The 25,385-nt window shown below is 42.9% G+C and overlaps 2 protein-coding genes across 7 annotated transcripts in view; both read left to right on the forward strand.

Annotated features, from left to right (window-relative positions):
* Positions 1-8,368, forward strand: part of ATG16L1 (autophagy related 16 like 1) — a 26,801-nt gene extending 18,433 nt beyond the window's left edge. For 5 of the 6 annotated variants that reach the window (XM_086618692.1, XM_086618693.1, XM_086618694.1 and 2 more), the window contains 5 exons: positions 1-106; positions 626-775; positions 1,167-1,214; positions 1,552-1,653; positions 2,065-2,740. In XM_086618692.1, coding sequence (XP_086474818.1) covers positions 1-106; positions 626-775; positions 1,167-1,214; positions 1,552-1,653; positions 2,065-2,158 — 500 coding nt within the window. In that variant the 3' untranslated portion in view covers positions 2,159-2,740. Of the gene's footprint in view, positions 107-625; positions 776-1,166; positions 1,215-1,551; positions 1,654-2,064; positions 2,741-8,309 lie in introns of those variants that run through there. The other variant, XM_086618696.1, reaches the window with a different exon arrangement.
* SAG (S-antigen visual arrestin) lies at positions 8,333-23,848 on the forward strand. The gene is made up of 14 exons (XM_086618698.1): positions 8,333-8,464; positions 9,044-9,104; positions 9,194-9,238; positions 9,532-9,725; positions 10,910-10,969; positions 12,121-12,188; positions 12,384-12,519; positions 12,857-12,941; positions 14,181-14,253; positions 15,191-15,328; positions 15,641-15,718; positions 16,616-16,639; positions 17,057-17,121; positions 23,755-23,848. The coding sequence occupies exons 1-14, from the start codon at positions 8,366-8,368 to the stop codon at positions 23,796-23,798; spliced, it is 1,170 nt and encodes a 389-aa protein (XP_086474824.1). The 5' UTR covers positions 8,333-8,365; the 3' UTR covers positions 23,799-23,848.
* The last annotated feature ends 1,537 nt before the right edge of the window (positions 23,849-25,385 follow it).

The following is a 25,385-nucleotide window of genomic DNA, read 5'->3' on the forward strand; positions in this document are numbered from 1 at the left end:
GTATAAAAACAGTGTTTGCAGGATCAAGCTGCAATGACATCGTATGTACTGAGCAATGTGTAATGAGTGGACATTTTGATAAGAAAATTCGTTTCTGGGACATCAGGTAAAATTATTGTAAGAGAGCTTGTAGCACAGAAATGGTTATGGTATTGCTGTCTGAGTATAGTCAGAATGAGGGAACTTCCTGAGCTTGGAAGCTGATGAGACTGTTTTACGAGTTGCAGCAGGCCATTAGAAGAGACTTCTGCTGCTACTTTTATTAGTTTGTTTTTTTTGGGTTTGGGATTTTTTTTGGGATGCCTTTTATTTTTTTTTGAAAAGGCAGTCTGCTTTCTTGCAAGTATTTTGCATTGGTCAGTACTTGCCATTCTAGATCTTACTTAGTTTTTCAGAGGGTGGGGTTGTGAGGATAGTAGTATCTAACCATTGAGTGGAAATGTTATCCACAAAGTGAGATGTAGCTTGGAAAGAATCAAAATGTGAGAATAAACCAGTAATTCTTTTTCTCCTCTTCTTCCACAATGGGACAAGTTAAAGTTCTGATGCAGTGATTTGGCTTCTGGACTTTAGTTTACTCTTTTTTCTTCTTCTCTTTTTTTTTTCTTTTTTGTTCTGTCTTTAGGACTGAAAGTATAGTTAAAGAGCTGGAGCTGCTTGGAAGAATCACAGCTCTGGACCTGAACTCAGAGCGAACAGAGCTTTTGACCTGTTCCCGTGATGATCTACTAAAGATCATTGATCTGCGGGTTGGTGCTGTGAAGCAGACATTCAGGTGAGTGATCTCCTCAAGAACGTCATGAATTTCAGGACTTTGGATTGTGGATTATCCTCAGTGTGGGAGTGTTTTTCAGTATCCCCATGGAGAGAGCAATCTGCTAACTTTTTTTTTCGTACATGGGTATTGAAATTCTCTAGAATCTTAACAACAAAAATCTACTCTACTGGATCTTTTGTTTACTTCTTTAAAGAAGATAGCTTCGCTTAGAAGTTTTTGACCTGAAGGAAAGGATTTCTTCAGATGTGATGGGGGGAGGATGTATGAGAGATACGAATCGTGGTGTTATTCTGAACCATGTAGCAATCCTTACCATGCTCTTTAGCGAGAACCTGAAAGTCCGTCTTCGTATAAATGAATTTACAATTATCTAATTGTAACTTTTCAGTGCCCAGGGATTCAAATGTGGCTCTGACTGGACGAGAGTTGTGTTCAGGTAAGGTCAGATGTAAGGAAGATACCTGATCTTTCCCCAGTGACAGTGAGTAATTTGTAGTTCTTGGCTGCGTTGTCCCCATTTACAGTTAGAAAAACTGAGGCAGAGTTTGTGATTTGCCCGTTACCTCTTGGTCAAGACAGAATATGTCTGTAGATGTTGATCCAATGTCTTGGAAACTTTCTGATTTCAAAGTGCTTTCTAACACATGACTTTTAAAAGTCTATTTAATGCCAAGCTGCCTGCTTAGAAGTTGAAGGTGGAATGATGATTTGTGCCAATAAATTGCTGACTTGAAAATTGTTCTCTGCCTTCTGCACCTTCTCTGATCTCGTAGCCCTGATGGTAACTATGTGGCTGCTGGTTCAGCTGATGGGGCCCTTTACATTTGGAATGTGCTCACTGGGAAATTGGAGAGGACGCTTGCAAAGCATCACAGGTGAGGGGAAGCTGGCCATATACTCTGAAGCGGGAATCTGGGTTGTGAATCTGGCTGAGCTATGAAAGAATTGTAGTCACATAGCTTTGCAACTTACTTTGGTGTGTGAGAATTTTTAACACGCAGATTTTTTTCTGGATTTGTTGTGGTGTTCTCTAGATTGAATGAAGGCTAGGTTTGTTATTGTTCAACTTCTCAAGCTGAGGTATGATTCTAAAGAATTACATTGAATGTATTCTGAAGAAACTGTATCTCTCAGGCTTATTAAAAGCTGGAGTCTCCTGAGAGCTGAGAGCAAAAATGCTTGTTCTTTGATAGTTAAAGTACTATAATGTCTCATTCCAGTGTTAAGTGCTGTTGTGGAATTCAGCTTTTTTGTTTTTATAAACTTACACCTGGCTTCCGTTTCAGTTCTTCTATCAATGCAGTTGCGTGGTCACCAGCGGGTGCCCATGTGGTCAGTGTGGACAAAGGAAACAAGGCTGTCCTGTGGTCTGAATTTTGACTGGACGGAGGGTGAAAGGCAGAGCAGCCAGTGCCTCTGTGTGTGGTGGTGCTGGTCCGTTGCTGAACAGAATGGAGACCGGAGCCCAGATCCATCCTGAGCGGGGATACTAACAAGCGCATGGGCTTCACTTTCCAGAGGAAAGTTCTAAAGCAATGGTGAAGGAGCCTGAGTCAGAGACTTCTTGTGGCCATAACTGCACAATGGTACTCGGACTCAGCAAGGGATTAGCTGTTCTGGATGGAGAATGCTACTTAGTCATGCCTTTACATGCAGTATCTATGCACCAAGTGGAGCTGAAGATACTAGCGGGATTTCTCACCAGACAGCTGTGCCAAATACCCTGTCACACAAATGTATCTACAGCACTTCTGAGTTGGAAATCTTGGAAAGAAGTTACTGTGTATGCTGACATTATGCATGTCCTGTCTCCTGTGTTCTGTTCTTGTGGCCTAGTTCAGGCATGGGGTGAGAAGATCCTGAAATGTGGACAGGTCTTAGGCAGTCGGAAGTGTTGGAACAGCTTTTAAAGAGAGGCTCCTGTGGCTCTGGCAGCTCTGCTTTTGAGCTATCAGCTCGATTCTGATCCTGACGCAGGTTCTCCAGCAGTGTCATGTGAACTCTGTGTATGAGTTTCACCTGTCCTTAAGGAAATGGTCCGTTCTCCAGGACTTCTGCACCCTTTTGTTAAAATGCCCTTCAACAGCCCAGCCTGGATATCACAAAATAGGAGATTTTTAATCTTTATTCCACTGGCAGTTTGGTTACTGGGTGTGAGGAGAGAGAAGTTCAACTTCTGCTGTGCTGCTGTGATAAGGAATGTAGTCATACTGTGACTTCAGTACCAAAATATAGATGTTTGGTCCCTTTTTCTGTTCATCCGTCCTGTTCTGGCGGCTGTCAGTAGAACACAGGGGAGCAGTGGGCTTAAATCCCAAATCTGTTGTTTTGGTGCTGGCAATTCCAGGCCACTTGCCCCCTTCTTGAGCACACGTGCAATATTCCTGTTTGCGCTGGAGCCTTCTCTGTGCTTCGGAGCAGTGTCTTGGCTCTGTCCCTCTTGAAGCATCCAAAACCATGATGTGGCTGGGTGTGAGCTACCTGACATAACTATCCAGCCGGACCTTTCCACATCGTCTGGGCCTCAAGACAAGCCACCAGCGTTTTGTCGCCTTTTTATTTGCACTTTATTTTCTTCTTTCCTGATAATGTTTTACTAAGGAAGTGTGTTGTTTGGAGGGGCTGGATTAGAGGGCAGCTGCTACAACAGGCATCTCTCTAACCTAGCCTTTTGTTCAGACACTTTCTGCAGAGGGGAAATAGAGTATATGAGGCAAAGTTTTTTATTTATTCAGCTGCCCGTAAGAACTTGACTGTAAATAAACCTGTGTTCTGCTTTTAAAACCCCACAATGCTCTGATTCGTTTATTTGCGTGTCTGTGTGTGACATCTTGTTCTGAGTGAGTGAAGAGGGGAACCTGAGATGTGTTTTCCTGTGCTGTGTTTTCCTGATGAATTGTGGATTTGCGTTTATCCGCATTGTGGGATTTGGTGTAGAGGGGGAAAGAGGATAATGCTGTTAGCTTGAAGCTGGATGTCCTGCAGATACAGCCTGGTCTTGCCCTCTCTCAGGAGTACTGCCTTGAGACTGAAGGAAGTCTTGCCACGTTGAACAAGTGCCTCTGTCCTTGAAAGGTTGATGTATTCTTGGACGTTTTGGATAAATTATTGAATTGAGGAAATTAGTATCTGTATTTCAGACACTGCTGAAAATAGAAGGCTTTTTCTGCTGTGATACTTGGACTGCTACCTCGTTAAATTACTAAGCTAGTAGTAGGAGTTGCACATTTCTTTTAAAAAAAACACAAAACCAGTAGTTGAAGATGGTGCTCGGGTTGCTGCTTAAGAGTAATGAAGCAAAGTCTTCAGTTGTTTCATGTACACACATCACTGACCACCCTCCTGTTTTCGTAAGAAAATAGGCCTTCTGTCCAGCTCTTGGAAGTGAGAACTGCAGCAAAAATGAAAAGAGTCATGTGGGCGTTCCGAAGCGTTTCTAAAGGCAAGGTATTTTTTTCTTCTGCCTGTTGCTTGTGGCAGAAGGTCCTTGAAAAGGCACCCACCAAGAGTCCAGGCGACCTTGGTTGCTGCAGAAAAGCAGATCACTAAATGGCAAGTCAGCACGATGAAAGATTATTGGGAGATTAACGTAACAAAAACTGCAGGCTCTGCTGAGGCGGATCAGAATGGGTTTAGGGTGTTTATCATTTAGGCTGCTATACTTGTGTTTTTCTACAACGTGGACACAGGTTCTTACACAAAGGGCTTTGTTTTGCCTGTGGATGCTGTTACAAAGTAGGTTAATAATACTCGAGGGTGATAGCTAGCTAGCTGAGACAGTAAGCATTTTAGATCAAAATTCCTTAGGATCAAGGTATGTAGGAAATTCTAGTGACCAATTTTAGCTTTTTTTGCTATAGTTTATTTACTTCTATTGCCCCCTTTTTTGCTTCAACCTGCAGAGGGAAGAAGAGAAAATGAAGGTACCTGCTGTGCAGAGGTGGCTGTTGCACTGTTCCTTTGCTAAAGGTGGAGCTGCCCTTCAAGTGGTTTTGGGGGGTGGGTGGGCATCTTCCTCCAGACATAAGGCTGCATTAGGAAGCATGTTAGAAGCTGTTTCCAAGATCCCCTGAAGATGTTTGCAATGGCATGTGCACCCACACCTTCCAGGCCCTCAGAGGAGCAGCAGGTATAACAGGAATACTCGTTCCTTTCCTGAAGGACTAATAATCCTGCAGTGGCAGCAGCACAAACTCTTTAACAAAATTGGCTTCCTCATTTTTGCTTTTACACTGTGTGACTGAATAGAAGGTGTTGGCTTTGTGGCTTAATTTCTGGGTTCTCTTCCCTACTTCCTACAGCCACGATCTGGCTTTCCTTCAGGAACACAGGCACATGTGAATTTCTGTGTTTTAGGGCTGGTTTGTGTTTGCCGGAGTCGATTAAACAGAGTACTGATTAAGCTTTCCAAATAATCCACCTCCAGTTAATAAAACGTTACTGGAATTAGGAAAACACTGAAAGAGCCGAGAAACGCTGGTTCTGTGTTCATTTTTTTGAATAATTTGTATACCCAGGCCGCTATATTCAGGCAAATGTTAGTGATTGTTAGCAAAAAAACAAGCTTGATTTGTGACTCTAAGATTGCCTGAGCTGGAGGGTACCGTTCAGGCTGGCAAGTGGAGAGGGTCCCATGTGATCTTTCTAATCAAACGAACAGATGCAGCCCAGAGGAAAGATACAGCTGTTTATCCAGCTTGCAAGCCAAAAATTACACCTATTGTGCATAACATCAAGACCAAATTCATGATGGGGGAAAGAAGCTATTCTTGCAGCAGTCATGAGCAGAAAAGCTAAACTGAAATCTCTGTTCATGTGTCTTAAATCTTGGATGTTATGCCTCACTCCTTTTATAAGTAAATTAAGGAGGAGAGGTGTTCTAGCCTGGAACATATTGTTTGCATCAGCATGCCAATGGGATGTTGGTGGAGTGATAACAGATAAACTGCTTAGTGATTTTGAGAATAATGTTCACAATGTTGGACGGTCCCTTATAGCGGCATCTATTTACACACACCTGGTCTGGTGCTTTATAAACTCCCTTTTTCATAAATGTCTCCTGTCTGTTCAACTTCTTACCAGACTGGATAGCTTGCAACTCTAGGAAGGAGAAGATAAAGACCTTTAGAGTAAAGCTGCTTTCAGTAACCATCCTGTTATATGGAAGTGTAGTCAGTCCCTACAAAGCATGTGAGTCTGACATTGTAGACCTTTTCATCGACGATCTGAGTTTCCACAGGTAATGCTTTATGTTGCTGACTTAACCACTTTCCAGTTGAATCTTAGCCCAGGTACAATATTGGCTCTTGGAAGGGGATTAATTCCTGAAATCCTGGACGGACGCAACTAGAGACGTGCTTTCAAATCCCCTACAAATTGTCTTCCTTGTTTGCTAAGAGGTTAGTGGTTCCCTCTGGTAGATGCGAAGAAGCGTAGGACACAGCTGCGTGGGAAATTCATCTTTCCTCAGTGGTTTAGGAGTTAACATCTTTGTCCCGTGGCAGCTCCTGTGGCGTCTGGAACACAACAAGGTATTTAATGTTATTTCGTGGTTTGTTTATTTGAGTCTACAGCATGAGTAGGGTGTCTGTTCAGCAACAAATACTGTTCTGGACTTGGAAAACCTACCTGTAGTTCATAAAAATAGAAATGCTTAAACACATGTAAGGTCTGCCTCTATACCTTATGTTTTCCCCAGCTTTCTGAGAAGGGAACTATTTGCTTTTCCTGCAGTCTGTTGTATGCAAATAGGCCCTACAAACTGTTTCTACTCTTGAAACGGCTTTAAAACAGGAAAGCAAGCAAATAGAATGGAAGCAAAATGCGAGGACAGTCATACACTGTCAGACCACTAGGGAGAAGAAGTGTAAGAACAGGACATGTGTAGCATCGTCCTTTCCTGATGCTGCTCCTCAGCTTCAGTCTCACAGGGTTAAGGTTGCACCTGGATCATCCTGTCCAGCACCTGCCAGAAGCCTTTTCCTTGTGAACGCGTCAGTCCTGTGAATCAATTTGTATTGGTGATTTCCGGAGCCTTCTGCAGCAACACACTGTGCTCTTGAATCTTGTATTGTGTGGAGAAATGCTTAATTTTATTTTGAATTTGCTGTTGGGTCACTTAATTGGTACTGCTATGTTGTGACTTATGACAAAATGAAAAACTTATCTCTCTGTACCACTCAGGTTTTCTAGACATCTCTCTCTGGAAATTTCTTGTGTCTTTTTGGTCCCCCACTCAAATTTTTGGGTTGGTGATTTTTGGTTTGTGTTGTTTGTTTTTTTGTTTTGTTTTGTTTTTTTGCCTGGTCCCCCTGAAGAATCTTATTCCATCTGTTTTTTTCCTTGGGTACAAGGTGTTCCCTGCCCCTGGTTATACTTGTTACCTTTTGGGGCAGGTAGGTGGACCATTATATTCTTAAGATCCATTCTGTTTTGAGTTCAATGATACCCTGAAAACAATGGGTCACATTCGGTTCTGATTTAGGAAAATACAGTAGGACAGATGAGTTCTCATTTTGGATTTGGTCTTACTGCTTACCAATGCACACCATCTTTCTAGGTCTTAAACGGAGGTATGCTGTATCCAAGATGTGGGAATGTATAGGGTTCTGAATGGTATCAGTGACATTCTCTGTTGTGTTCTTGATTTATTTCCTAATAACTGCTCTACCTATGTCAAGACATTCTTCCTAAGTGATAACGAGTATAACTGCGTATCAGACTGTAGTTGTATTTTCTCTGAGTGCAATACTTTTCACTTACTGTCATAAAATATATGGTATTTCATCACCTGTCTAGTCTGCATCATGAAGCACTCCTCCAACTTAATGAACACAGCTTTAGTTTTGAGAAGCCAGAATAGCTTTGTGTCTGTGGGCAGGCTCTTCACTCCTCTGGGCTTCTTTTCATTCATTCAAGGAGATGCTTGATACCAAACTTTCTGGGACAGATGATGCTGCACTGTTGTATTTTTGCAATGGCAAAAAAAAACCCAGAACACATAACGCCCCCCAAAACAATCCAAACCTTGAAAGTAGCCAAAACGTGTATGTATTGATATTCTTTAATTCCTATATTTTATCCCATTATTAATGAGTGAGATGACCTTCCTTCTTATCTCATGACAATTTAGAACCTCTGATGACAAATCTGGAGGTGTCTTTTAAAAATAGAAGTACCTTGTGTTGATCAGATTACCTTTATCTGTACTTTTATGGATTTCTTCAAAATTACTCTCTACAAACCTCTCTGCAAAGGCCGAGCTATCCTTTCCCCTCCAGATTTTACTATTAGTCTACTAATTTTTTTAATATGACTTAAAAGGAGTTCATGGCTATCTTTAATGCTTCAGAAGATTTGGTTTTAAATAGTTTTTTTGTTTGTTTATGAGGAACTGCTAAAAGGTAAGAAACCCATCTTCTGTGCTGCACCTGAGTATTTATTGAGATAATCTTTGGTAAACTATACATAGGAGTAGAGTGCTTTTTTACTTTTATCTCATCCACCTATTTTTTTCTGACATCTTTCTCAGGACCTTTTGGAGCAGAAAAGCTTAATTCACCCCCAGTCACATACCCGTCTTTCACCATGAGCTGCCCTGAGTCTCAAAAGACAGGGACAAGTGGGAAGAATGCTAGTTCTCCTCCAAAACAAGTTATCTTCAAAAAAAGCACCCGTGACAAAGCTGTAAGTACCATAATAATGGGTCTGTATGACTGTGAGTTGTACATGTAGTCAGACTGCAGGCTTGTGAGAGAGCTCTTTCTTGTCTGCTTCGTTTTCTTCTTCAGAAGGACCATGAGCTGTATTTAGTGCGAAGTTTGAGGAGATAATGTAAACAGTTTATAGGTCAAGCTTCTTGTGTCTTATAAAACAAGAGTAAGACACCTCCGCTCTCACTCCTCCTGAGTTGTACTCCTGCTGGCAAATGTTTAAAACAAAGCTGATTCACTGTCTTTCCAACCTGGTGGCACCAAAATTCTTTAAATCTGTAGTTCTTTGTCCCATGCGCAAGTGTTTATGTTGTACTTTTGGGAGTTGGTCTACATCAGGTCTTCAGTTCTGATGTCCTGAAGCATGTGAATAATCCTGTTGAGTCTGGTGGGGATTGCATGTTTGCTGGGAAAAAATAAATACACATTTAAATTGGAATTGTTCTGTTCTCTACCAGTTTTGCAGCTGTCCATTCTTGCCCCCCTCGCCCAACACACAACCACACAACCATCAGCATTTTGTAGTTCAACCATGGTCATCTTCTCCCTGCAGCTAACCATCTACCTGGGAAAGAGGGACTTCATTGACAACATAGGGAGTGTGGAACCTGTAGGTAAGTCCACAAGGGTACATGCTGCCCTTCCTGCTCTCCTAACCCTGATTATCTTCTGTTAATCTTTTTTATTTTTCCCTTTCTTTCAGATGGTGTTGTATTAGTGGATCCTGCAGTTATCAAGGGGAAAAAAGGTTTGAGGTTTTATGCAACATATGTTTCAGAGATTGCTAGTCCTCTTTCGATGTGAGATGCTGAGATAGAACCTTTTTTGTTGTTTTAAGGGTACAAATTTAACTCTCTTCTGCATTTGATGAGCTGCTTACTCAACATAATGTATATTCTTACACATGGTATGAATATTAACTGGGTTATACAACAGTGTTGAAATACGTTTCTCTCACTCTGTAGTGCAGGAGGATTTTTTATCCTACCCTGGCTGCATTGTTAGCATGCTGCGTGCTTCACCCATTGTGTTTCTTTCCAGTGTATGTGTCCCTGACCTGTGCTTTCCGATATGGCCAGGAAGACATTGATGTAATTGGCCTCACCTTCCGACGGGACCTGTTCTTCTCTAGGGTCCAAGTGTACCCGCCTGCCGACAAGCCAGAATCTCTCTCCCACTTGCAGGAATCTCTGCTAAAGAAGCTGGGGAAAAATGCTTATCCCTTTTTCTTTACGGTGTGTATCTCATAAGAGCCTCTGAGCCTCCTCTCCTTCTCTGTTATTATCAGGCTGCTGAGACCCAGTGAGGGACTGAAGACAGGGATTAATAGTGGATTCATGTTATGCAAAGTTCCAATTTTGAGTGACAGGCAGTGTACCAATTTTTTTTTTTCTTACCATGCTAAGCAGTAAAGTGCAAGAAGATCCTTACTGCATGTGAAAAGCGCTTTCCTTGAAAAGGCAAGGAGACATGCAATGGCCTTCTGCTAGCAACAGCCCCATATATCCTTGTATTCCTCATTCCTGAGGGGCTGGAATGCTTTATACCATTGCCCCAGTGCTCACAGAGGATGCTCTTTATCAGATGATGTCAGCAAATAACAGCTTACTGCCAAATTCAGATTCTGACAGGATATGTTCTAGTACTTGTCAGTGACACGTGTGCTTTAGTGTTCCCTAGGAAGATCCAGGTTTGAAAACTACATGCTCTGATATAGCAACAAATAAGTCTTTGAATGATTCTGCTAAATGAGTTGGTACCTGCTGTAATGTTATTAACCTCTCAAATACAATCCATTGATCTTCAAACTGCTGGCGTTGCTAATGGGTTGTTAGCACTCAGCCTCCGGGAGCTACTCTGCAGCTTTCCCAGCTGATATCTGGAGTCGCTGACCCTGTCCAGGCCAGGAGTGAATGGACGCTGGCTGATGGCTGGATGGTCTTTATGGCTTTAGTTGTGTTTCTGACACAGAGATGCTTTGCTCAGGCTTCAGGCCTGTGTGAACAGTGAGTAGCACTGCTGTGAGCCAATTGATTAGCTTGAGTGGGGAGACAGATGTTCCAGCTTCTACTGTAAGCTGTGCCTCTAGTGCTCTGTTTGATTTTTTAGACCAGGTGCTTCACGTACCTGGCCTTGTTTTACTTTTCCTCTCTTTGTTTTATTTTATTTTATTTTTTACGCCCTTGGCTATTAAAGTATTTTTTGGAAGAGAGGGATTTGTTCATACAAGGCAAGATAAGGCCCTGTATCTTAAGATCCCTATGTTAGCCAGAACTTCAAAGGGTTATTGCGTTGCAGCAAGTGACCTGTTGTCTTCAGGATTGCTTTGTGTCTTTTGTGAGCAATATGTTAGAGTATTGCAGAGTTGGAAATCTGTGTAATATTGCTTTGGTGTTTTTTTCTCTTCTTCTTCCCATAGTTTCCAGATTACTTGCCTTGTTCAGTCTGTCTGCAGCCTGCACCTCGTGATGTTGATAAGGTGAGACCAATGAGCAGTTGTGTTTATCGTGGCTGAGGAAAGTCAGATGGAAAAAAAAGTCACGTGAGTTTCTTTGGCTAGCTTGAGAGTAGAATAAGGCGATACTGGGGTTTACTGTGCTATGCCGCAAATCTCAGGAACCAGACTTAAGAGCTACAAGTGTGTGTCACAGAGTTGGAATTTAAGTCCTCAGAATAAGAAAGGGAATCTAGTCAAATAGCAGCAAAACTGCTAAATCGGCAATGCTTGTAGTTTTCCTGAATGGTACCATGTGATTTGTGGGTTGGCCGCACATAAAATGATTGTGGCTGTCAGGCTACATGAGAGAAAAGGAGACCGAGTGCCTAAAATCTCCTAGATCGCTATAAATAGCATGTGTTAAGACCTGCTTCTGAATTAAAACAAATGCAGAGAAGGGCTGGCTTGCACATGTGTGTAAACAAAGCAAACACCCTGCAGGAAAAGTCACCAGATAATGAGATGTTTTGCAAGGTTTCTGACACCAATTAAAACATTCCTTTTATACTTCACTGGACACTTCTGTGAACAGATGAACCAGACTAGCAGCCAGGCAAGATGAGATGCAGATTGTGGAAACCAGAGCCACAAGGATAAACTGTGTTTTGCCAAGGAATGATATTCCAGCAGAAATTCCCATATCGCTCTGTAGAGTTATCTGGGACTCACGCAGATGTCCCATGGTGGTATGAACCTGATAAAGCAAATGTCAGCTTGGCCTGATCAGTCCTTAGGCATTGGGAAGTAAGGTCGGCTGTGAGTCAGGTATTGGCATTATAAAGCCAATTCAGAAATTCAGTTTGGAAACCCAGGATGGACTGGAGAGCCTTGCAGGCTGGTCAGTCTTACAACTGCTGTGACCTCTACAGCACTGCTCTCGCAGAAAGCCTTTTAGGAGTAGCGATGTCACCTGTTAAAAGCTGGGAATTAAGCTTCTTTTATCAGAAACAGCGTGGAGCAGGTGGATGCTGCCACACTGGTTGGCAGCGATCTTTATTACAACAGTAGGAAGTCAGAAGAGTTTGCCATTGGCAGGAATTTGCCAATTTCTGGAGTACAGAAAGATATTTAAACATCTGCAGATATTCTTGACTTCTGATACTGTTTTCACAGCTGTCCTCTCTCTCTGGCAGAGCTGTGGGGTAGACTTCGAGGTGAAAGCTTTCTCAACAGAGAATGTGGAAGAGAGAATTCATAAGAGGTAACAAAACGTGTGTCTGTCTGTCTTCAGCTTTGCCCTTCTTAAGGGGGGTGGATGGTTCAGTAATGTACCTTGCTTGCTTGTTCAGCTTTGCCCCACTTGTCAGTGGGCTTCTTGGGTGTAAGCACATGGGAGTGCAGAGCTCTTCTCTGCCAAGCACAAAATACCACCATGTTGTCCTCTGCTGCTTCCCAGGAACTCTGCACGCCTGCTGATCCGTAAGGTGCAATATGCTCCAGAAAAGCCAGGACCCCAGCCTTGTGCAGAGACCACCTGGCAGTTCTTCATGTCCAACAAGCCGTTACACCTGAAAGCTTGCCTCAGTAAAGAGGTGAGGAGTTTGCGCCGGCACCATGGACATCGGAGTATTGGCGCACCAATACGCCTTTTGCTGCCCAAAGCAGCTACTTCTTTGTTACTCAGCCTCAGCTGAGGCTGACTCGGCCCAGCACACAATTCTCTAATGTAATCTCTGCCAGGAGGGAGGCTGAGACCCCATTGCCAGATGCGTTTGAGGTTAAATAAGTCATTGAAGGGTTCACAAGTCATTGGGAAGGGCCATCTTGCCTTATCTGGCCTCTGTGAAGAGATTTAATCTGGGGGACTTGCGTTTAGGGCTTGGGAGAAGCCTCTCCTGTCTGGATTTCTGAGCATGAAATTCCTTCTAGGTGTACTACCATGGTGAGCCCATTCCAGTCACTGTCACCATCAACAACAGTACAGAGAAAACAGTGAAGAAGATCAGAGTCCAGGGTATGTTTTTACTGTTGCTTGGGATTCTTTGAGGGCTGGAAGACTGAATGGTGGGAGGGCTGAAAGAGCCAGAATGTAGTGCTTGCAACAGCTTAAGTCTGGAATTTGTCCCTCCACCCTGTCTGTTGCTGTTTCTTTCCTGTTCATCAAGTGAAACACTGCAGTCTTTTTCCTGAGTCTCATGGTTACTTGTATGGCTTAGTTTCAGGCACCAGTACGTTCCCCCTAGTAAACAGAAAGGGTTTGGCACCTGCAGTGGGCAAGGAGGGTACTATGAGGAAAAAAATCCACCTCTTTCAGAAGGCCAGTGGGAAGGGCTCCCCTGTCAATGTGATGCTCCTGCTAACTGTGAATGTGCCTAGGTTGGATACGGTTTTGCCTGGGCTTTCAGAAACATCTGGCAACGTGAGACGCAGCTGCTCTGCCAGGGATGGTGTAATTCCTCCTGAGGAAGCTGAGGGCAGGCGCTGAGTTTCAAAGGAGTTTCAGTACTATGCCTGTGTTTTGTTTGTGGCACTGCATGTTTTCATCCCATGAGCCCCATTGCACATGGACCTGTGGAAGATAGTCTGAGAGACAGGATGAGAAAGAGAAGAGAAGACAGGGAGGGAATGAAGTCATTGAGGTTTTTACAAAACTATAGCAGAGAAAATCGATTGGTCTTGGATGCACTGTCTAGTGATACCTAAATATTTTTAGGCTGACACACCTCTGTCAGGCTTAAAAAGACCTTGTTGGTCCCCAGATTCTCTCCTCATCGATATGTCAGAATTACTTTGTGGGTTTTTTGGTGTTTGATTGGAGAATATAAGCCATTTATTATAGGTTCTTGACTGCAGTTTGGTATCCAGTCTGCTTAATGATGGTGTCTCCTTAGTGTAAGTTCGTTGGCTATAGATAAGCAAGAGATACCAGTGACTAGAGATAAATGCAGACACACTTAGAGAAGAGGGAGATGTTTATGATGGAAAGAGCAGGCTCCCAAGGGAAACCGTGGGTTATTGGATTTTTGACATCTCCAAATCAAGGCTGAATGCCTTTCATGGAGGAGAGACTTTGGCCATTTGTGGGCTGTAGTCTCTATCCAGGTCAGGCTGTCTTACCTGGTGGTCCCTTCAGGCTCTAAATGGATGGATTTTCCTCCTGTCCTCATCATGTCTTCCAGTCCTAAGGCTTTAGGGCAACAGCTGTGTTGTTTCTGATGTGTGTGCACAACTGATTATCTTCTTTCTCCCTCAGTGGAGCAGGTTGCCAATGTGGTTTTGTACTCCAGTGACTACTACACAAAAGTGGTAGCTGCTGAGGAAGCACAGTGAGTATATCTTCTGCTTATCCCTTCTTGCTCCTTCACACCCTCTCAATTACCTTCCTCCTCAGTAATGGGAGGTATTCCTAGCTATAGTCTGGCAGTTGCCTGCTGTTGTAGTGCTCCATCCTCTCATCTTGTGTGTGTCCCCCACATCACCTGAACTCTCTGGATGCAGCTGGTCTCCTTTTCACATAGTCAGCAGGTACCCTGCACCTTTTTTCAGAGAGCAGAGGGAAGTTGCAGAAGATGGATTTTGTTCGAGGAGTAATTACCTACTAGAAAAACTTAGCAGGGGCTGTGAAAGGCTCCCCATTGCTTGAAATCTTTAAGTAGAGTTGCAATGTTCTTCTGAAAGGCTCTCTTGTTTGAGTGGAAGTCAGAGATGCTCTAGCTTGAGGTCAGGTGTTTCTACACCATTTTGTTTGATTTCTTCTGGCCTTGGAAAGCCCATGAAAACTTCGAGACTATTGACAGTGTGGAAAACCACTTGCTCTTTTGCACGGCACTGGCAATGCAGCATTGAACTTTGCTTTCTGAGGAGGGCTGGACACACTCAGACATTTTATATTTTTCTGACTTTTTGCTGTGCAGCTTAGGAACAGGTTTTCCATTGAGTACTGGCCTTCTAAACTAGGATTCATTTTGTCCAGATTTAGAGGTCTGAATAATCAGCATAGTCTGACTTACTTTAGAAGTCCGCCTTAATGAGAAATCAATCATTTTCTGCAAATGCTTGTTTCTCTCTCTACTGATTATAAAGGGAATTTTTCTGAGTGGTTTAGATGTAGACATCTGCATCGTAGACAACTAAATTTGGACAGATAAATTTCACTCCTTTTTGGATGGCTTAGTGATCTGTTTTGAAATTCTCTTGGTTAGATGTATAATGCAAATCAGAGAGTGTATCACTTTCCCTTTCTCAACTGCTGCTTGTTTTCAGGGAAAAGGTGCAGCCAAACAGCAGCCTGACCAAGACACTGACACTTTTGCCCTTGCTAGCAAATAACCGGGAGACCCGGGAAATAGCTCTGGATGGAAAGCTAAAGGATGAGGACACCAACTTGGCTTCTAGTACTATGTGAGTAGTTTTAAATGGTCCCAGGTAGTGGAGGGTTATAAAGAAGAGGGGAGGATAGAGGAGACACTCCTATCAGGAGTTTGTGCCTGTAAATGTGTGTCCAGATGGGTACATCTGAGTTGCATTATTTACCCTGTCGTATCCATTCAGGGTAAATAGTGATCACGGATCTGGAGAGGTATTGGCTGTCCCTGAGGCTTGTCTGCTCCATCACTTCCAGGAGAATAGGATGTTCACCTTGTTCTTTCTCCAGCCTTATATTGTTGCTATGTTGTTGCACCACCTTACACTGCTGTCTGTTTTCTCTGGTAGTATTAAGGACGGAATAGACAAGACAGTGATGGGGATTCTGGTTTCCTACAAGGTCAAAGTGAAGCTCACTGTCCCAGGGTAAGAGTGAAAGACTTTCTGCTTCATCTGTGTAGAGTTAAGAGAGGGGAGCATGTGTACTTCACTGACAAGTGGCGAGAGGGCAGAGCAGTCCACCTTAAGAGAAAGGGCACATGTTGTAGGACATCAGTCTCCCTCTAAAGCATAAACTGCCTGGCAATCAATCTTGGCCTATCCAAAGAACTTGTCCTAGGCTGGAGGGGTTGGATTACCTTCCTTAGATACCGTATGACTCTATGGCTGAAGTGTGAACCTCTGGTTTGCATTGCAATTTTTTGTTTCGAAGCCAATACTTATTTTGTAAGAACTGGAGTGAAGCTTTGTGTGAGCCTTTATGTTGGCGTTCTTGTTCTCCCAGAGCGGAAGGTAAGAGTCATCTGCGTGAGAGTCAGAGTCTGTAGGTCAGGTTCTGTGCTGAGCCAGCTTTCTGGGAGAAACTGATGTTATCAACATGAGCTGGTTCCCAGCGTACAGTGCAAAAGAGGACGAGGATAAATCTCAGTTGGTGATAGTTGCTGTTTACATTTGTATTTCATTCATCTGTCCTTCTTTCTAGTATAAAAATGAGTCACTGATTTGCCTAAAGCATGAAAAAATGACTGCTGCCTTCTGTAGTCCTCTGTGCCCTTGTCCTTTGGCTCTCAGAAAAGGAGCCATGCCCAACACTTGGTCAGGAGTTCAAAAACTTAGGCTCTTTCTCCATGGGAAGGACATAAAAAAATGAAAAATTACCTTTTTAAAAACAAGTTTATTTGGATGTTATGCTTTGTGGCAAGTAGAGAAGAGTATATGAAGAAGGTGATTTCAATAGTCCACCACTAAAACAGTATTTGGTAGAGCACCAGAATGGAAAGGCACTAAATACACTTGTGTTTTTCTCCTTGTTTTCTTTTGTAGCATGCTGGGAGACCTCACCTCCAGGTAAATGTCATCTTCCTCTTCAGACTATGCAGTCGTAGTTGTTAATTCGTCTTTTTACCCTCTTTCCTATTCTCTTTTCTGCCTCCCTAAAGAAAACCCACAACTATTCCTTAAGCTGATAGAAATAAGAAGTCTGTTCATTCAGCTGTGAAAACAAAGCCATTACAAAAATCTCTGATTTTGTGTACATGCAGTTATATTTAGTGTATAATAAACTCAGTTTATTAAAGTGGATATGCCTGGGATACTTGTGGAGAAGTTGGAGTTTAACTCTTTTTGAAGGGAAAATTATGATTAGGAAAAGAAAAAAGAATGTGAAGGTGGAGTTTCAGGGCTTGGGCTGGCCTGAGGTGGGAAGGGGACTGAACCAGGCATGAATGGAGCTGTGGATCTGATGTGTTCTCTCTTCTCCCCAAGTGAAGTGGGCACAGAGCTGCCATTTCGTCTCATGCACCCCAAACCTGAGGAGAAGAACCCAGCAGGTGAGTTTTATGCCTAGTTTTTGCCTTTTTTAAACAGATTGATGTGAAATCTTACTGTTGCGAGGCTTATTGTGATTTGTTCTGCAGGAAGCCTTCAGAGTCTACAGGGGTCTGATATGAGGGCTGCTTTTTGTGTATGTATATGTATATGCGTGTGTATATATATCTATCAAACTCAAGGAACAAAATAACAGAGAGAAGGGGTGCTAAGATGGCAGAAGGTGGAAATGGGTCATGTTCTCTTTGTTTTTCGTCTATGGAATCATAACTCAAAGCACAGGTGCTTGAGGAAGCACTGCACAGTTAAATCTCATAACATGTGATATGTCCTGAATGAAGCTGTCAACAATTCCCAGCTGGATTCCAACATAGCAAAAAAGAATCTGTCACAGAAAACACCTAAGATACATGAGCATTGTGAAAGCAAAATACTTTTAAGCAAAGTTAAGTGGTGATAAAACTTTTCATGATTTTTAGAGTCCTTGTTACCTTGATGTGGCATTGGCCACGGTGTCTCTGATGTGGCCGTCATGTTCAGAGGGTATGTGAGAGGAATGTCTCTTCAGAGTCAGGTCAGTAAATAGAAGTGTGGGAACTTGAAAGCAGTGTAAGGAGGTAGCCTTCCTCAGGCACGTCGAGGCTTGGGATGAGATGCCAAAACTGCAGGCTGTCTAGTGCATCTGTGTTCTCCTCCCACTTCCTCAGGCCTTGGCTGGTTCTGTTCTCTTATGGTGAACATACAGAAACTGCTAGGTGCCTGCACTAAATCAGAAGCTCCTGTACAGCATCTGAAGTGGCTGTTGAACACAAAACATTATCAGCCTTTAGATGCTGGAGCTTTTATAGATGAGTCATCTTGTCCTGCTCTCTGTGTTTATACAAAGTTGCATGGGCTTTGAACAAAAACCCACAGTTGCTTCTGCATTGCTTTTCTTTTTCTTTCTTTTTCCTTTGGGCCCAAACTTACCTAAAGCTGCTATGTCTAAGAACATGGCCACTGGAAGAAGATGGAGGAGGCTATGAAAGGAGTTATCCCAAGATAGATGCCATATTCTATACTGGAAGCATTAGAGAGGGGTCACTTCAGTCCTTACTGTGTGAAATTGTTCGAGGAATCAAGTGCGAGTGATGAGAAGTGGGACTGGTAATCCTCTCCACACTCAGTTGCTCTGACTGGGAATCGGTGTTTGCTAATTATGGATGTGCTGGAGTGGGCAGAGGTAGGTTTCTTCACTCCCCTGAGAATCACGCCATAGGAAACTCATTTTCACTGGGAAAACCCCTGCTGTGAGCTGTGCCAGCAGAGCCTCTCAGCACAGACACAGAACATGATCATAAGGGAGGCTTTTGTGCATGTTCCACCTCCATCAGACTAGTGCAGTGAGTCTAGGAAGCACCCTCAGGACAAATCCACGAGGCCCATTCCGCTCTCACACCCTTTCTGCTGTGGCCACAAAGGAGACAACCACATCACCGAGGGGTGGCACAGGACGCCCCACAGCAGCACAAAGCTGCCTCCAGCTGGCCTGTGAGGTGGAAACCAGGTCTTCGGGGTTGATCCATAGGACTCACAATGTTGGATCCCCTTGGAGAAGTGGCTGTGAGGCAGGTGCTTTTGTTGGCGTAGCTGTGGCCACGCTGCCATTTTCCCTTTCAATGCCACAGGCCAGTGAAGCTCTGCCAGCAAAACCTGGACATTGCTGCACGCTCCATCATGATCTCAAGTGAGTGATTCATCGTGGGGGAACCGCTTTGGCAAGGGTCTTCTGTCTCTTCTGGTAGCTTGTGCGTACTGAAGCATTTCCCCCAGTTTCTTGCAGCAATCCGCCTGCCCAGGAGCTCGGCGAGGGGCTGGGGCTGGCACCAGTGGCCCCAGGAGCAGTGGCTGGTGAAGGCCTTCTAGTGTCCCTGGGGAGCCTCACAGGGCAGAGGTGCTGGTGGGGCAGCTCAGGGCTGCAAAATCTGGAGCTTTCATGGATAAGGAGAAAAGCTTGAAAACCTGAACCAAGGATCATCCAAAGGCTTAGGCAACTTTTTTATTACATTTACAAAATTTTACATTTTCAGAATTATGTGAATTTTTTTACAGGACGTTTTTTGTTATTAACAATGCCACAACCCCCTTCTTATTGTGCTTCAGACAGATAATTCTGGCAGAAGTGCTTATAATATGAGGAAAAATAGAAGTCAGACAGTTCTTCCTTCTAAGATCACTTCAAAGGATGGCTAATACACTCTTTCTTTATAGTACACTCAAAAGGATGTGGGCAGAAGACTTTACAAGGGAAATGGAGAACTGCAATATTTCTCAGATCACTTCCCCCAGCACATCCTCTTACCAAAGACACAGCCCACGTATTGTTTGCTACATCAAAGCCTTCTAGGAGCTTGCTGTCAGAAGACAGCTATGTTTCATGCATTTTGTACAGATGAAAATTGCAGGTTTCTTATAAATACGAAAAAATTCAGGTACTTTCAGGGGCTGTCCTGTGGGAAAGCCTTACAAACGCTTAACTTGAGAAATAAATGCTTTCTCTTAAAGATGCTGTAACACAGCAGAAAATTCCTCTGAAGCCTTCATAGCAGACTTGAAAACTGTGCTGGAATGTGGTGTCTGAGCTCATTACAGGGAATAAAACAGCCTCCCATATGAAGCTGGGAAACTAAAACTCTTTCCGGCTTTATTTGCTGGTAGTTTTCCATGCCCTGTGCTTATCACTCTTCCAAATTGTGAGTTCATGCTTTTTAAATATTTATTCCACCACCTTAGTTCACAAACTCTGAGAAATAAACTGTGTTTCATTAGAGAAATACCATCTAATTTGGAATCAAGCAAATCAAGACTTTATTGCAGAGATGGAGCTTCAACGAACAGTGTTTAGACTCTCAAAGGCCCCAAAAGATGGAATTTTTCTTTGTTGGCTTGTTCAGCAGTCTCTGCAGTGGGTGTAGGCAGGGGTGCATGCACAGGGAATTTTGAGATCACTCCTTATCTTCTTTTTCCGTTCTGTTTTGTTTTTACCGATGAGTCAGTAGTAACCAGTTTGCCTATTGCACCTCCCTGCTTACTTGACTGTCACTTCATCTTGAGACACAGCTGGGAGAAAGGAAAGAAGTCAAAACAACCATCTTAGAGAATCAAAGCTAAAGTGGGGTGAAAAAATGCCACGTATTATGATTTATCCCTTTCAGTGGGGATCTTTTTCCCTTCTCTAGCCAAGGTGATTTATGGCAGAAGTAAATGAAACATGTAGCATCAGTATATTGAATCATACACGGCTGATTTGAGCGCAGTGAACCTCAGAAAGAGAAGCTTCTCAAGAACACGGTTTAATTTTTTGGGGGCCCAACTGGGGCAAGTGTGATCAACTGCTGTGTGCGTTGTTTCACAGCAGATTGCTTTGCCCTTTTTATTTGTCTGTGAGCGAGCTCTGAAGCATCCATCACTCAGTAAAAAGCAGGTCTGTAGGAGTGCATGGCTATTGCAGGTTGCTTGCTCTTTCTTTTCTGTGCCTGGAGGAGACAGAAAAGGAATGGCTTGCTGCCTTTCCTTTCCCATGTTTATTTATAGCTTCCTTGTCTTGGACTTCTCCTAGGCCAGCATTTGCATGTTTCATATGTGCTGGTTTAGCAACTGTTTTTGGACCCATGTGGTTCACAGGTGGTTATTTTTAGGCAAAGCAGCTCCTGTCGCTTTGGCAGTCTCTCTTTTCCGCCTGTTGACAAAAATGGATAGAGATCTGTTTCTTTTAAAGATAGATTCAAACTGGGCTGTGTTTCTTCATGCTTCCAAGTCCTTTCCCAGTCAGCAGTTTGCCCAGAAGCTCCTGCTGAGTTTTTCTCAAGGCTGTGGTCTCAGCGTGAGTTCTTTGGTCTGGGGTTTTCCTGCCCTTCTCCTGATGTTTTACGTTTTGTGGGCCTATGTCTTGGACACTGGCCTTTGTTTTGGCTGTCATCGAACAAAGATCATTTATCTGCTCCCTTGTTAAACTTGGACGAAAAGGCTGGTTTCGAGAAACCCATAAATGCTTTATTCCTTTTATATTAAAGCTATACCTGCCCTGGATTGATATTGTAGCTTTCAGAATTAGTGTATTTTTTAAGCACTTTAATGTCTTGAAAAATAACACAGCCTACTCCCTTTTTATCCCCCCCTAAAGTTAAGTGAGGTTAAAAGCAAGCTTATAATGAAAATTACCATGTGCTACAACTTTAATTATATGGAATCAGTTCTGTGGCTGCATAATAAAAGCTTACAGAAAACCCTCTGCAGAGAGTATGATGACATTCTGGAGCCTCGTTGGTCCTTGAACACAGCCCCCTCCGATCCCAACCCTCTAAACAATTGCTGGAATGCCTGTTAAAAAAAAAAAGTCTACCCATTTTCAGATTCCTGAGAATTTTTCAATATTAGAATGTTAAATAAGCCACAGGAGAGCAGGGTAACTATGTGGAGTGGGTCTAACTCCTGCTCGAGTGCAGCTGTAGCCATTTAAGAAGCTACATGTTGGTATAGCAGCCTGAAGGTGCATCTTTGGAGGAAATCTAACATGAGGTGTGTAATAAGCGTTACCCTACTGCCAAACTATCTATGTATCAATTTGATAAGCGTTTATCTCATGGTAAAGTGTATGCCCGACTGAAACGATACCTATCCTCCCCCCTCAAACCATTTTGTAAAATTGGCTTCAAACCGCATTGGTGGGTATCACTCGGCTTCACCCACATCATTGATGTCACTGTTCCTATGAAATGAGTGTACTTCAAAGAGGGGAAAGAGAGCAGACTATTTAAAGAATAAAAATTGGAGGAAAAATGAAATGAGAATGATGCTTTATGTGTTGGAAATTTCCAAAGTTCTAAGTATTTCATTTTAAATCCATTTCAATCAAGCGCACATGCCCTGAAACTTTCCAGACTTCATCTTGGCTTCTGTGAGTAGAAGAAACCATCCTTTCCGAGTCTGGATAGACACCATCATGAATGTCTTTACATGATCCATCCTTTGAGGCATTTTGGCTAGACTTGCCCTGTTTGACACACTTCTAATGCTGACTTTTCCAGCAGTGCTAGTTGCCACTTGTTGTCCTTGATTTCAGTGTGCATTGTGGGTGGGAATTCTCCAGGTAGCAAGTTGTCCAGTCACTGAAGCATCCCAGATCCCTGAGGACTTCTCTAGAATGATGGCCTAGGTGTGCTTTTCCCTCTGACGTAAACTCATGAGAAGTAAGCCAGTGAAGCAACTGTTACTTGCTAAAGCTAAAGTAACTGAGAACAAAAAAATCCCTGCCCTGATTTCATTACTGCAATACAGTCTGTTCTGCTTATTTTAGGCTATGCTGAAGCAGCTTCCAAGGAATCCTGCTAGCAAGCAGGATTTGTTACGGTGTGGTTAGCAAAGATCCCATTAAAGAAACACAAGTGCCAAAGGTCTCAGGATTATATTTAGGCAAGGATGAAATCAGCAATATTGCCTCAAATGCATAAACTAATGAGACCACCTAGGCCTTTCTATATTCTGACCTTGCTTGATTTTAATACCTTCATGTTTATTGAATGAGAAGATCATCTTCTCATCAGCTATCAGCTTACTACTTAAATTACAGTGACAGACCAATTAAGACTAACATTGTGTCATGCAAGCACTGTCATCTCTGAGTAGAAGTGTGTGCACAGATGTGTCTCAGCTGTGACCGCTAGCGAGCATAAATGAGAAAATCTGTCTTTGTTTCTCAGCCTTTCAGATGTCTTGGGGAATGTTGCTAGAGTGCTTTTCCATCTGGGAGATCAAGTTTTTGCTTCATCAGGTGCATTTATGCACATTTTGAGACTTTCTGGAGTTGTCCTTGTATTGTTGCAAATCCTACTGCTTGTCACTGTTTCGTCAGTTTATAAATTTTTGCTGGTTTTAGCATCCACTGTTCTAACTACTTGATTTGTCTTTTTTTCCTCCTTTACTGCATGCTGATGACTGCAGGGAAGGATGAGTAAGTTTCTTTTCATGATACTTGACATTCTAGCTGCAGTTGTGCATTGACTCTTTGAAAACTCCTCAAAATGCTAAAAAAGTCTACAGGGTTCACAGAATATGAGCTGAAATCCAAAGTTTGTTAACTGTGGCTTGACCAATTACTGCTATCAGTTGAACAGTGATGGCTGACCATGTGAAACTAGCTTAAGAGAACATGGTTTGCTTCACAGTTGGAGGGAGGGATGTGTTCTGTAGCTCTGAGTTTCAGGAGCTCAATAGGTTTGACCATATGCCCCTACTTTAGTACAGAAGGAGTAAGGATGAAAGGTTTCCCATTTTATTTCTAGACAAAGATCCTTTCAGGCTGCAGACTATTCAGCTGGCTGATAAATATTTAGCTGGAATGGATATGATTCCCTACAGATTAAAACCTCCTCAGTTTGTGTCCTGACTTGCTCAATCAACTGCTTTTCATACTAGCTAGAATGCCACCAGTGAAGATTGTGCCTGTGGGAATGTGATCCAAATCCCTTGGAAGACAAAGGAAACGTTACCAGAGTCTGCTCCGAGCTTCTCTTCTTCCTCCTATATGTTGCCTGTAGTCTGCTGGTATAAAAAAAAAGCTGACATCATTTTGAAAACTTATGTTTCTTCCATTTCAGTGAAGCTGAGCTGGTATTTGAGGAGTTTGCTCGTCAACAGCTAAAAGATATGCTTGATGATGAAGACAAGAATATGTCCTCAACTGATGAGTGACTAAAAGAACAAGCTGCCAGAGAAGCTACGTAGTCTGGCATGAATTAGAAATTTAGGACCTAGGTTTCTAGTAAACTGCATGTTCTCAGTACGTGCATGGTCTTCCAGGGATCAACCCTGAGATCAGTGGCCATAAAATCACAAATCTCTATTGCTTATTAAAATTTTCAACTAGAAGAAGGTAGCAAACTCAAAACCTGATGCTTACTTGACCTACCAGTGGAGGACAGGAAGGCTGCCCTGCCATGACTTCTGCTTTCAGGGCTACCTAACAAAAAGGTTGGTCGCTTTCGCCACGGATGAGAGCTTAAATGATGGCTTGTGCCACCTGCCTAGACTTACTCAGTGTCGAAGATTCTCTAAGTTGCTGGTGAACCAAGTCCTAGCCTGGAAGGCTGGCTTGCAGCCTTTGGTTATTCATTGAAGTTTCTCAGCGGACTGTACAAAACTGATTTTATTTTCATTTGGTTGCTTTTGCATTTATGCTTTACCAAACTCATCTAGTGAAGATTCTTAGTGTTTGCACTGTCCCCGTGTGGCTTACACTTGCTTTCTGTACCATTGAATGTCTTGTAAGTCATCTTCCGCAGCAGCTATAATACTGAGATGCAATGTTAGCTTTCTAGCGATATCCTTAACAACTGCGTGATTAAAGGTGAGAGGAATGTGCACTGTCCATGAATTCCTTAATAAAGCTCCTTGTGTACAACCCCAAACAGAGGACTGCTAGTCCAGACTAATGCTATATTTAGTCTAGTTTCCTGTATGCAACAGTGCTTCAGAAGAGGGTGCAGTAAAATTAAGGAGGAAATTATGGGGCAGCCTGCCCTGAGGAGCCTTTTCCAACATCCATTGCTAGAAGTTGGTTTATGCTCTGAGAAATGAGATTGTATTCTGCAAACTTTGTTCTGTCTTGTTGATCTGGATATTCTCATTATCTGTGTAAATGCCTAATCCATTCCTGAATCTCACTTATATTTTGGCTGAAGTGAGTTGCATCAGCTAATTACATTTTGCATGTAAAGCAACTGGTGGTTTTTTTTTCCTGTTTTTGCTCTAAATCTGCTTTTCAATGTCTGGTTTAAATTCTCCTGGAAAGTCTGAATGCAGGGCCTATGTTATATTAATATAAACTTATGTTTCCTACTCTACACATCGGAAAATTGAATTAAGAGCTTCACACTTATATCTTCCTTAGCAATGATGGGCTTTTAACAGAGAAGAAAATGAGGGAGGCATTTTTGAGATGTCCATTTCCTCCCAGCAGGAGCAGGACTCCTGGTGAAAGGCTGCTGTGAGCACTGGTGCTTCCATCCTGCTTCAGACTGCAGAGGCCACGCAAACCGAGCATGCCCACTGTCTGGCTTAGGTTGCTATCAATAACCACAACGAGCCGAAGCAGCCCGCTTTGGAGAAAAGCGTGGGCTGTGCTCTGGTGGTTTCGCAGAATTGTTCTATTTACAGGCCTCTCTTTTTGAGCAGAGGCTGGTTTGGTTTTTCTTATTGGCACCATCACGGTTGCAAGCCCTACTTTTAC

The sequence above is a fragment of the Tauraco erythrolophus genome, chromosome 11 (assembly GCF_009769465.1).
Source record: "Tauraco erythrolophus isolate bTauEry1 chromosome 11, bTauEry1.pri, whole genome shotgun sequence".
Taxonomy (NCBI): Eukaryota; Metazoa; Chordata; class Aves; order Musophagiformes; family Musophagidae; genus Tauraco; species Tauraco erythrolophus.